This window comes from Lepidochelys kempii, chromosome 6 (assembly GCF_965140285.1).
Source record: "Lepidochelys kempii isolate rLepKem1 chromosome 6, rLepKem1.hap1, whole genome shotgun sequence".
Taxonomy (NCBI): Eukaryota; Metazoa; Chordata; order Testudines; family Cheloniidae; genus Lepidochelys; species Lepidochelys kempii.
The window spans coordinates 70,457,614-70,470,629 of record NC_136385.1 but is presented as its reverse complement, the minus strand read 5'-3'; the positions used below and the strand labels follow the sequence as shown (position 1 = coordinate 70,470,629).

The 13,016-nt window shown below is 40.6% G+C and overlaps 1 protein-coding gene across 6 annotated transcripts in view; it reads right to left on the bottom strand.

Annotated features, from left to right (window-relative positions):
* Positions 1-13,016, bottom strand: part of ZNF106 (zinc finger protein 106) — an 81,010-nt gene that overhangs the window by 9,692 nt on the left and 58,302 nt on the right. For 5 of the 6 annotated variants that reach the window (XM_073348615.1, XM_073348614.2, XM_073348617.2 and 2 more), the window contains 5 exons: positions 7,679-7,741; positions 4,028-4,147; positions 3,177-3,248; positions 1,448-1,519; positions 343-489 (listed from right to left, as the gene is read on the bottom strand). In XM_073348615.1, coding sequence (XP_073204716.1) covers positions 343-489; positions 1,448-1,519; positions 3,177-3,248; positions 4,028-4,147; positions 7,679-7,741 — 474 coding nt within the window. Of the gene's footprint in view, positions 1-342; positions 490-1,447; positions 1,520-3,176; positions 3,249-4,027; positions 4,148-6,063; positions 6,160-7,678; positions 7,742-13,016 lie in introns of those variants that run through there. The other variant, XR_012159443.2, reaches the window with a different exon arrangement.

The window sequence follows — 13,016 nt, the reverse complement described above, 5'->3', positions numbered from 1 at the left end:
CATTGTAGGCACTATTGACAACAAATTGTGTGTCTTATTTTACACTGTTTCAAAATGACCAGGTGTCTCAGAATAGACTAAGGCTGCACTGGGAATTGTATATTGAGGGTCAAGTCCTGCTGAACTTACTTAAATAAATATTTTTACTGAATTCAATTAAACTATCTGCATGACTGAGGCTAGCAGGATTTGACCATTAGTAGGGTTCTACATGGAAAATAAAGAAGTCCAAATTATGGTAACATAGTCTGTACTTTATATTGAAGATTCTATCATCCTGTATACTTTCTTACTCCGCTTTTCACCAGACCACCATGCAAATCCAATTTCTTCATCACATACCTGCTTGGAACCTTTCCTGGAAGTGAAGAAGGCATCGCAGTTCTTCCAGCGACATTTTAGGGTCTGAAAATGTGGATTGGTGTGATCTGTCAGCAAGTGTTGTTTCAGGTGGTCCACAACTCCAAATATCAGTGAACATCCATGCCACTGGTGGGAGAGTGTATCGTAATAAGCCGTGGGGGCGAGGTGAGGGAGGAGGGGAAGAGAAAGAAGTGAGATAATGCTTTCATCCCTGCTGCCCAATAATATTCCACCAAAAAGAGTTTCTCTCACACACTGCCTCCACACTTCATCCTTCCTCATATCAAACTACTGAGCCCATGTCTCCAAACTGCTTCGGGAGGTTGTGGAAGCTTCTTAACTGGAGGTTTTCAAAAGGAGGGTGAATGGTTTAGCCGCAACAACATCTTGGCAGGGGTTTAGATGAGATGACTCTTGCTGTCCCTTCGAACATTATGATTCTATGATTCCATCAGCACCAGTTTTAGGGAGGAGTGAAATTTGGTGCAACAGTAGCATAAGGCCCTGTGTTGTCTTTTCTAGTTAAGCTAAGTCTAGAACAAATGGGCTCTCAATGGAGCTTTACAGCCATTAAACTTTCCAGCACGAAAATTCATCGGAAACAACGTCATTGTGCAGCTGGAAATATCTAGTGAGCCAGAAAAACAGGAGGTAAGAGGTTTTTGTTTTTAAAGAAAAAAAAAGATTTTGATGCAAGACTAATATTAGTGCAACTGTTTCTGTGTACAGTGGGTGCAGTAAAAGCTTTTTGTTTCAGAAGTTGGCACGTGCCACACACTCAGCTTGAAACAGGCAATATAAGAGAAAGATTTTTAAAAACAATCAATCACTTATCTACCTCAAAACAGAGCACCTGCCATCTACTACAGGGTTCCTGGCAAGGCAGCTGCTCCCAGAGGTTAAACTATTTTCACAGTGGAGCTTAAAAGATGTGTGACTGGCTAAACGGAAAGGATGCTCTAAAAAAAATCATGAAAATGAATCTGTTCCATCCCTTGATTTCTGTCCAGACACAGGAGATTGGTCTAGAAACTATAATAAAGAAGGATAAAGAACTGAAAACTAGAAATGCTTTGTTCCTTACCCAGCAACGGTAATTCTGCATCAGGTTAAGCCGCACAGCTTGGACGCTGCCATCGTAGCACCCAGTGTAGATCTGTGAAGAAAAAATTATGAAAGAGAAAAAAATAATAAAGATGTGTTTTTAAAGAAATAACAGGCAAAAAGATCAAGTATGAAACATATGAAGTGGAAAGCCTATGCACTTAAGGCTTCCAATTTTGAAACACTTCTTAGATCCAAAATTTAAGATTTAAAAATAGTTATTTGAACAGTCATTGAAAGAGTTTTGATTCAGAAACTCTGCTGCACCCCTGAAACACGTAGAGAACCAGAATGAGAAATTAACTCTCCTATTTCCATATACAAACTAAATGCAAAACATTTTTTTTTTTTTTTTTGCTGTTTGTAGTGTAAATTAGATTGTAAAAACCCTTTCAATTTTAGTAGTCTTATTAACAGGTAAATTAAAAAATTATTCTTCAACCTGACGGAGTCCCTTAAAGACATTTCCAGGACTTGGTCTGTAAATGGTCTGTATCTAACTGGTTTACAGACCATCTAGAAGTATGCGGTTCCTGAGCTCTAATAAACAACAGTAAACTGATGTCTAATGGTTCAATTTGTAGTGTTGGAGAAATACAAAGCTAACAGATAGCTGATAAGAAATAACGCGCCAGTTTATTTCCACTATCAGAAGATACCAATTATCTATCTGCTGCAGGGAAGGGACTATACCCTAGTGTTCAAACAGATACAGAAGAGTGAGAGAATGTCCATTGTATAGTACACTTCACTGACTGCTGATCTGAAGCTTCACTTGTGTCTAGATGCCTAAAGCACCTCAGAAATATGGTACAGCATAAATCTTGGACTACAATCACACAGCTTGGGCACAGTTAAATCTCAACTTCAGCCCCATGAGAAGCGGGGCTCAGAAAAAAAAATGCATTTCCCATAGTGCACTGGTTCCCAGTTTTCCTACACTTCACTCTTTTATTACAAATTTGAAAATCAGAAATATTAAGCACTTCCCATTTTAACTCTCATTTTATCAAAGTTCAGGAACAAGTTTTCAACTGCACATTCACAAGAGTTTTTAAAGGTGTCCAGCTTAAGCAGGCAAGTACTCAGATCTTTGTGTATACTATAAACCCTAACCTGCATGTGCATCATGGTATTTGTATACCTAAGTCAGTTAAAAAATGTTCATGCACTTCACATGTGTTAATTTGAAAGTATGGTCCTGAAAATTGGAAATAGTAGGACTTCACTCAGTCAAACCAAGTCTAGTCATATAGCTGCTAGAGAAAATGCCGGAAACAGGACAGACACACTTAAAGTATTAAAACCCTCAGTAATTCTTGAACTGTTCTGATTATAGTAACGATGCACACTATGAAGATGAAATTAATGCCTTATGTCTGGCTGATAGAGAGCTATAGTCATGAAATTATGTTACAATATTAGCAATCCAACAGCTCAATTTTGCCAACACAATATAGCATATGAACGACTTTCCAGAATTGCTACATTACTGTATTTAGCTGGTATATAAACAGCTTTTCTTTATTATTCATTAATTATTATTATTCTTTTGACTACCATTTTAAATGGTCCTCTCTCTAGCAGAATAAGGGAAGTTAAAATAATTAAATCATCTACCAGTGATATCAATAAAATCTGAAATCAACACTATCATCAGCTAACAAACAAGACTTTCTATTTTAGATCAATGAAAGGAGGAGAGTTACCATGCTCTTATGAATAGTCATACACATGATCATATCTGTGTGTCCTCCATAGACTTGCAAACGGTCATGAGACTTGGGAAGAAAAGAAAATGAAACATCAGGCATTTAATAGTATGACATTTTGCAGGCATTTTTTATTGGCTTGCATAATCAACAGTGACTTTTTAAGAGTTAGGAGCACTGACTATTACACGAGACTACATTTTTAAAGTCCTCGTGGGTGCCACGTTGTACTGTGTGCTATTAATTTCTTAATTAATGGCAAGGATCCCACCATTTTCCCCTCAGTCTATTCTTTCAGGCCTATTATTTTTTTTTACTCCCTTCAGAGCCTGTCAACACCACTAATCAGCTGGAGGGATTCTTCAGCAATAAAAAGCATTTGTTCTTCAGGGGCTGAGAATATTGCCTCACTGGTCCTCCCAAGTCAACATGCAAGAAACTATGAGAATCCACCCACTGTTTTCTGCATGAGAGTACTGACTACTAGGGAGTGGCCATTAAGGTGATTCAGTTTACAGGGACAGACTACATGCCACTCAGCCTTTCAAAGAACAGAAAACTAATTGTCCAGAATCATTTGAAAAAAACACGTCAGTTTCTTCTACAATTAAAATGAGTGCAACCAGAGAACCAGTCTGGCTCATGCAAGTGATTATCTGTTGAATTATTTTAAAACCCCACAGCAAATTGGTCAAGGAGAAGGTTGAGAATTTTAAGTGGTAGAAGAGGGAGGGGCTGGAAACTAGGAAGTAAAGATTATTAATATGGTATTTTGCTCTGGAGCTTCTGAAATGTACAAAAAAATAGAATAGATAAGTTCTATTCCTGGACATCATTTATTTTCTTACCTGTAGCTCATAAACACGGACAAATTTATCCAAGCAAGCAGTCACCATCACCTTCCCTAGGATGTTCACAACAGTTACTGCATGATTATGGCCTTTATAGATTCGTACCAGCTCTCCTGTCTGTGTCAAGACAAGAAAGAACACCCATTAAATCATGAAAACAGATGCAAACAGCAAGTCTGCAGGTTTCTCATTGAAATAATAGTTTTATTATTCATTATGTTACAGAACTGCCTAGGGGCTAACAAAGAACAAGGCCCCATTGTATATAGCACCATACAAACATATCATAAGACAAATACCCTATCCCAAAGAGCTTACAATCTAAATAGATAAGGCAGGAAAACGGATACAACATACAAGCAGAGTAATAGTGTTCAACATCATGTTAGTGCCATGATTATTTTTATTTATCGGTTGTTACTTTGTTACTTGTTACTTTGGTTATTTGTTTTTTTACAATGGAGGGAATTTGCCAAAAGGAAAAACAAAAGAAGGGCAGGGGAGACATGATGAACAGCCATTCACCATAGGAGAAAGAACGTTCAGTGTGGAAACTGCAGAAAGCAGTGTGATGACCTTAGCAGCATCTGACACTCCCTGGTCAAACTGCTTCTACAACTGCTCTGCTGGCTTCAGTCTCAGGCCAACTCCTCCCTGCAGTTTCTTTTCCCACAGCCACATGTTGTCGTTGTCTGTATTGTTGACATACTTGTTGACAGGTATTTTGAAATAAGTTACCAAAATAATTGAAACTGGAGTGATTATATTGTGTTATTTTGACAAATAAAATATGCAGAATTTTAAAATACTGTGCGTAGAATTGTTAGGTGCAGAATTCCCCGAGTAGGCAGCCATATGGGTCCTACTGCCCCCAAATGAGGGTCTCTCCTTCTCTGCTCTGGGTCCAAGGGATTCTGAAGGAAGGGATAGTCTCCATCTTTCTCCTGTCCCTCCCAGCAGTACCTATTTAAACTGCCTTTGCAACCGCTGTGCTAGCTTTAGTCTTGGGCTAACTCCTTTTCCAAGTTTTAAATGCTTACTCATGCCAACCTGAACATTATATATTTCTCATGTATGTATCTCACTTAAAAAGTAATTGCAGTACCTTTTACCTAGCTTATAGAAACCTAAAGTCAAACCAAAACGTGACCTGAAGTTACCAGCAGCAGTTTCCTAGACATCCTTTAGTTTCCTCATTTCCAACTTTCTGCCCCATTTGGTAAAGCATAATTTCTAACAAAGTACACTTGCAACCATATTACCACAGCCACTAGGAACTGGTACGTGCTCCTCCCCCACCCCCCGAAGTTTAAGAGGAAGAATCAGCAGTTGCTAAACAGAATTAACCACATTACCATTTGCACGAAATACATCACCAGACTAATTATTCTGTGTCCACCACTTTGCATCATGGCTTTTGGCATTTTCAATTAATCTGTGATACTGTTTCAAAACAAAGGCAGCATTTTCAAAAGAGAGAAGGGAGTAATCCTATTGGTGCGAGTTGGGGATTGGAAGTCAGGATTTCTGATTTCTACTTCTAGCTCTGCAGTTGACCCACTGACATCTAGTCAGACCTCCTGAATAACACAGGACATCAGACTTTCCTGAATTAGTTCCTGTTTGAACTAGAGCATATCTTTTAGAAAAACATCCTATCTTGATTAAAGAATTTCTAGTGATAGAAAACCTACTACAACCCTTGGTAAGTTGTTCTAATAGTTAATTACTCATTGTTGAAAATGCATGCCTTATTTTTTAGATTAAATTAGTCTAGCTTCAACTTTTAGCCACTGGATCTTGTAATACAATTGTTTGCTAAACTGAAGAGCCTTCTGTTCCATATGTAGGAATCTTTGAAAACTCGTGGCGAACGGGGGAAGTCCCGGATGACTGGAAAAAGGCTAATGTAGTGCCCATCTTTAAAAAAGGGAAGAAGGAGGATCCTGGGAACTACAGGCCAGTAAGCCTCGCTTCAGTCCCCGGAAAAATCATGGAGCAGGTCCTCAAAGAATCAATCCTGAAGCACTTACATGAGAGGAAAGTGATCAGGAACAGTCAGCATGGATTCACCAAGGGAAGGTCATGCCTGACTAATCTAATCGCCTTCTATGATGAGATTACTGGTTCTGTGGATGAAGGGAAAGCAGTGGATGTATTGTATCTTGACTTTAGCAAAGCTTTTGACACGGTCTCGCACAGTATTCTTGTCAGCAAGTTAAGGAAGTATGGGCTGGATGAATGCACTATAAGGTGGGTAGAAAGCTGGCTAGATTGTCGGGCTCAACGGGTAGTGATCAATGGCTCCATGTCTAGTTGGCAGCCGGTATCAAGTGGAGTGCCCCAGGGGTCGGTCCTGGGGCCGGTTTTGTTCAGTATCTTCATAAATGATCTGGAGGATGGTGTGGATTGCACTCTCAGCAAATTTGCGGATGATACTAAACTGGGAGGAGTGGTAGATACGCTGGAGGGGAGGGATAGGATACAGAGGGACCTAGACAAATTGGAGGATTGGGCCAAAAGAAATCTGATAAGGTTCAATAAGGATAAGTGCAGGGTCCTGCACTTAGGACGGAAGAACCCAATGCACAGCTACAGACTAGGGACCGAATGGCTAGGCAGCAGTTCTGCGGAAAAGGACCTAGGGGTGACAGTGGACGAGAAGCTGGATATGAGTCAGCAGTGTGCCCTTGTTGCCAAGAAGGCCAATGGCATTTTGGGATGTATAAGTAGGGGCATAGCGAGCAGATTGAGGGACGTGATCGCCCCCCTCGATTCGACATTGGTGAGGCCTCATCTGGAGTACTGTGGCCAGTTTTGGGCCCCACACTACAAGAAGGATGTGGATAAATTGGAGAGAGTCCAGCGAAGGGCAACAAAAATGATTAGGGGTCTGGAACACACGACTTATGAGGAGAGGCTGAGGGAACTGGGATTGTTTAGTCTGCAGAAGAGAAGAATGAGGGGGGATTTGATAGCTGCTTTCAACTACCTGAGAGGTAGTTCCAGAGAGGATGGTTCTAGACTATTCTCAGTGGTGGAAGAGGACAGGACAAGGAGTAATGGTCTCAAGTTGCAGTGGGGGAGGTTTAGGTTGGATATTAGGAAAAACTTTTTCACTAGGAGGGTGGTGAAACACTGGAATGCGTTGCCTAGGGAGGTGGTGGAATCTCCTTCCTTAGAAGTTTTTAAGGTCAGGCTTGACAAAGCCCTGGCTGGGATGATTTAATTGGGTATGGGTCCTGCTTTTGAGCAGGGGGTTGGACTAGATGACCTCCTGAGGTCCCTTCCAACCCTGATATTCTATGATTCTATACTTACAGGCTGTGAGCAAATCACCCCTTAACCCTCTCTTTGATAAGTTAAATATATTGAACTCCTTGAATCTCTCATTAAAAGGCAAGTTTTCAAATCCTTTGATCATTCTTGTTGCTCTTTTCTGAACCCTCCCCAATTTTTCAATATCCTAGGAATGAAGGATAATGTTTACAAAGTGCTTTGCGTTCCTCAAATAGAAAAGGTGCTATACAAAGTAGCGTAAGAGTCACCATATCTTCTTAAGCATATGGGCGTCCAAAGAAATTCTCATTGCTTTTATCAACTCAACAGTAAAAGCTATTTAGCGTTTCAAGTATCTGAATGACTTACATGTATATTGTGGGCGTGGACAGATTGGTCACTGGAGCCACTGAACACCAGATCGTTCACAACCTTTTAAAGAGGACAACAAAATAGTTTTGACTTCTGGATCATTTTTAATATATGAGTGAAACAAAACATACACACTACTTGAGTAAGGATTTGCTTACTTTAAAGTACACCTCTACCCCGATATAACACGGTCCTCGGGAACCAAAAAAAATCTTACCATCTTATAGGTGAGACTGCGTTATATCGGGGCAGGGAGAGGAACCGCTCCCCGTCCCAGCTCACCTCCGTTCCGCCTCCTCCCCTGAGCATGCCACTGCTACTCCGCTTCTCCCCCCTCCCTCTCAGGCTTACCGCGAATCAGCTGTTTGGTGCGGCAAGCCTGGGAGGGAGGGAGGGGGAAAAAGCAAAGCGGCGCAGTGCACTTGTGGGAGGAGGCGGAGGTGAGGTGAGGTGGGGCACAGCAAGTAAGTGGTGGGGCGCAGAGGAACCTCTTGTGGTAACACGAATTCAGATACAATGAGGTAAAGCAGCCCCGCTCCCTGGAGTGCTGCTTTATCGCGTTATATCGGGGTAGAGGTGTAGCAATATATTTCACCAAGGCGTATTGACTTCACAAATACTTCCTCCTGTATCCTCTACCCCTTCCAATCTTTTAATATAGTGTGAAGAACCCCTTAAAAATTAATTCTTCAGTGTATAGCTACAACATTAGGAAACACATTAAGCTGCCCAAATGGTAATCAGAGCCATTTATACACTATACATTACACACACACAGCTAATTAATTGTAATTAACTCACGCAATTAACTCAAAAAAATTAATCGCAATTAATCGCACTTATAACAATAGAATACCAATTGAAATTTATTAAATATTTTTGGATGTTTTTCTACATTTTCAATATCGATTTCAATTCCAACACAGAATACCAAGTGCACAGTGCTCACTTTATATTATTTTTTATTACAAATATATGCACTGTAAGAATGATAAACAAAAGAAATAGTATTTTTTCAATTCACCTCATAGAAGTACTGTAGTGCAATCTCTTTATCGTGAAAGCGTAACTTACAAATGCAGATTTTTTTTTGGTTACATAATTGCACTCAAAAAAACAAAACAGTGTAAAACTTTAGCGCCTACAAGCCCACTCAGTCCTACATCTTAGTCTGCCAATCACTAAGACTAACAAGTTTGTTTACATTGATCGGAGATACTGCTGCCTGCTTCTTATTTACAATGTCTCCTGAAAGTGAGAACAGGCGTTTGGATGGCACTTTTGTAGCTGGCGTTGCAAGGTATTTACATACCAGGTATGCTAAACATATGCCCCATTCCATGCTTCGGCCATCATTCTAGAGGACGTGCTTCCATGCTGATGATGCTTGTTAAAAAAAATAAAGTGTTAAATTAAATTTGTGACTGTACTCCTTGGGGGGAGAACTGTATGTCTCCTGCTCTGTTTTACCTGCATTCTGCATATATTTCATTATTATAGCAGTCTCGGATGATGACCCAGCACATGTTCGTTTTAAGAACACTTTCAGAGCAGATTTGACAAAACGCAAAGAAGGTACGGATGTGAGATTTCTAAAAATAGCTACAGCACTTGACCCAAGGTTTAAGAATCTGAAGTGCTGTCCAAAATCTGAAAGGGACGAAGTGTAGAGAATGCTTTTAGAAGTCTTAAAAGAGCAACATTCTGATGCAGAAACTACAGAACCCAAGCCACAAAAAAAACCCACCACCACCTTTTGCTGGTGGCATCTGACTCGGATGATGAAAATGAATATGCATCACTCTGCACTGCTTTGGATCATTATCAAGCAGAATCCATCATCAGCACGGAAGCACGAAGGGACATACGAAAGTTTAGGGCATCTGGCAACACCAGCTACAACAGTGCCATGTGAATGCCTGTTCTCACTTTCCGGTGACATTGTTAACAAGAAGCAGGCAGTATTATCTCCTGTAAATTGTAACCAACCTTGTTTGTCTGAATGATTGGCTGACCAAGGAGTAGGACTGAACGGACTTGTAGGCTCTAAAATTTTACATTGTTTTATTTTTGAACATAGGTTTTCTTGTACATCAGTCTATATTTGTAAGTTCAACTTTCATGATAAAGAGAGATTGCACTACAGTACTTTTATGAGGTGAATTGAAAAACACAATTTCTTTTTGTTTTTTACAGTGCAAATATTTGTAACCAAAAATATAAAGTGTGCCCTGTACACTTTGTATTCTGTATTGTAACTGAAATTAATTTGAAAATGTAGTGATCATCCAAAAACACGTAAAATAAATGGTATTCTATTGTTGTTCAACAGCAATTAATTTTTTTGATCGCTTGACAGCCCTAATATGTACATATATATACACATATATCCAACAAATGCGATTTTTATTTTAAAAGATTCATCCCACATCCCAGGCAAAAATATAATTGTGTGTGTTTGGGTCAAATAAACTGCTTATTTATCAGCTTTATTGTAAAATCCATTGTTTTCTTTAAAAGCTAGGGGACCAGCAAAATCTGTTCTGAACAGGACAATGAAACTCACCCAGTACAATTACTTTAAAGCATCAGATTGTTTAAGTAGTAGATAGGCTTCTACGACAATCTGTACCCTTATGTTCATCCCTTACAATACTTGTAAGTTTTGTGCAAAATATGCCTTGTGAGGTGTATCATTTGAAAACTCAATGTGCTGATCATTATTGTCCTGGTAAAATGGGTATACTGTGTGTAATGTTATAAATCTACTGTATGATATTATTGAGACAATCCAAGCCTGCAACAAAAAAAAAAGCCACAAAGGGACAGTTCCTCAGAAAGAAAAAGGAAACCCACGCCTCAGCCAAGCGTCAGCAACATCAAATGGACTATCATCTGGTCAAGGCCATTCTTTGGCAGGAAAAAGGGTGAGAGCAAGAAATTTACATCTTGGCAAAGAAACAGCTGAGTCTCCATAGACTTTCTGTCTCCTTAACCTCAGCTAGAGAGGATTTTCAAAGAAAAAGAAAACTATAAGGGGAACACACCCTAAGGGACTCCTCCCTGTCTGCCTGCCCAGGGCATCACCACCACCTGAACAACAAGGAAAGTAACACTGAATTGGGAGAGGGGTCCTGGCCAAAAGGAATCCAGCCAGAAAGACCGCTGAAGAACGTGGCAAGAGAGACCTTTGCTTTAAATTCATTTAGCTTGTTAAAAAGTAAAATGAAACTAATATCTAACTTATGTTCTTGTGACCAAATCTTACTTTTATGCCTCATTACTTGTAAATCACTTAAAATCCATCTTTCTGTAGTTAATAAACTTGTTTTATTGTTTTATCTAAACCAGTGTGCTTGGACTGAAGTGTTTTGGAAACACCATTTGAGATAACAGGATTTGTATATATATATATAAACTTGCATTTTCCACAAGAGTGCTGGGCAGTATAAGACGCACATTTTTGGGGGAAAGTCTGGGACTGCGAATTTGCTGGTGTTACTCTGCAGTGCAGTTCAGGAGTAGCTGGCTATAGCACTTGTACAATATAACTGGGAGTAGTTTACATGCTGGAGGCTGTGTGTAAGCAGACCAGGAGTGGTTGCTCTTACAGCAAAGCAGTGTAACAGGCGCTCCAGGTTGGAGATTTGAGGGGACACAGCTGTTCAACAGTCGAGACAGTACCCTGGGTAATGTCACACCTTCATACCAGACTACCAATCCCAGAACCATCCAGGCTTTCACCCCTCAATAACTAGTTAAAATCCAGCTCCAGCTAGCAGCAAATGGCTGACTAGGAATTTATGTGAAATGAGTTAGTAATCTCAGTTCAGTTCCTAGCAAACAGATCTCAGAGTTCACAATACAAAAACAGGTTTCAGAGGAACAGCCGTGTTAGTCTGTATTCGCAAAAAGAAAAGGAGTACTTGTGGCACCTTAGAGACTAACCAATTTATTTGAGCATGAGCTTTCGTGAGCTACAGCTCACTTCATCAGATGTTTACCGTGGAAACTGCAGCAGACTTTATATACACACAGAAATCATGAAACAATACCTCCTCCCACCCCACTGTCCTGCTGGTAATAGCTTATCTAAAGTGATCAACAGGTGGGCCATTTCCAGCACAAATCCAGGTTTTCTCACCCTCCACCCCCCCACACAAATTCACTCTCCTGCTGGTGCTAGCCCATCCAAAGTGACAACTCTTTACATAATCAAGTCGGGCTATTTCCTGCATAGATCAAGGTTTTCTCACATCCCCCCCACCCCCATACACACACAAACTCACTCTCCTGCTGGTAATAGCTCATCTAAACTGACCATTCTCCAGGTTTAAATCCAAGTTAAACCAGAACATCTGGGGGGGGGGGGGGGGTAGGAAAAAGCAAGAGGAAACAGGCTACCTTGCATAATGACTTAGCCACTCCCAGTCTCTATTTAAGCCTAAATTAATAGTATCCAATTTGCAAATGAATTCCAATTCAGCAGTTTGGAGTCTATGTAGACTCCCTCCTCAGGCCCTACGCTACCAGCACTCCCAGCTACCTTCGAGACACCACTGACTTCCTGAGGAAACTTCAATCCATCGGTGATCTTCCTGATAACACCATCCTGGCTACTATGGATGTAGAAGCCCTCTACACCAACATTCCACACAAAGATGGACTACAAGCCGTCAAGAACACTATCCCCGATAATGTCACGGCTAACCTGGTGGCTGAACTTTGTGACTTTGTCCTTACCCATAACTATTTCACATTTGGGGACAATGTATACCTTCAGATCAGCGGCACTGCTATGGGTACCCGCATGGCCCCACAGTATGCCAACATTTTTATGGCTGATTTAGAACAACGCTTCCTCAGCTCTCGTCCCCTAAAGCCCCTACTCTACTTGCGCTATATTGATGACATCTTCATCATCTGGACCCATGGAAAAGAAGCCCTTGAGGAATTCCACCATGATTTCAACAATTTCCATCCCACCACCAACCTCAGCCTGGTCCAGTCCACACAAGAGATCCACTTCCTGGACACTACAGTGCTCATAAACAATGGCCACATAAACACCACCCTATACCGTAAACCTACTGACCGCTATTCCTACCTGCATGCCTCCAGCTTTCACCCTGACCACACCACACGATCCATCGTCTACAGCCAAGCTCTGCGATACAACCGCATTTGCTCCAACCCCTCAGACAGAGACAAACACCTACAAGATCTCTGTCAAGCTTTCTTACAACTACAATACCCACCTGCGGAAGTGAAGAAACAGATTGATAGAGCCAGAAGAGTTCCCAGAAGTTACCTACTACAGGACAGGCCTAACAAA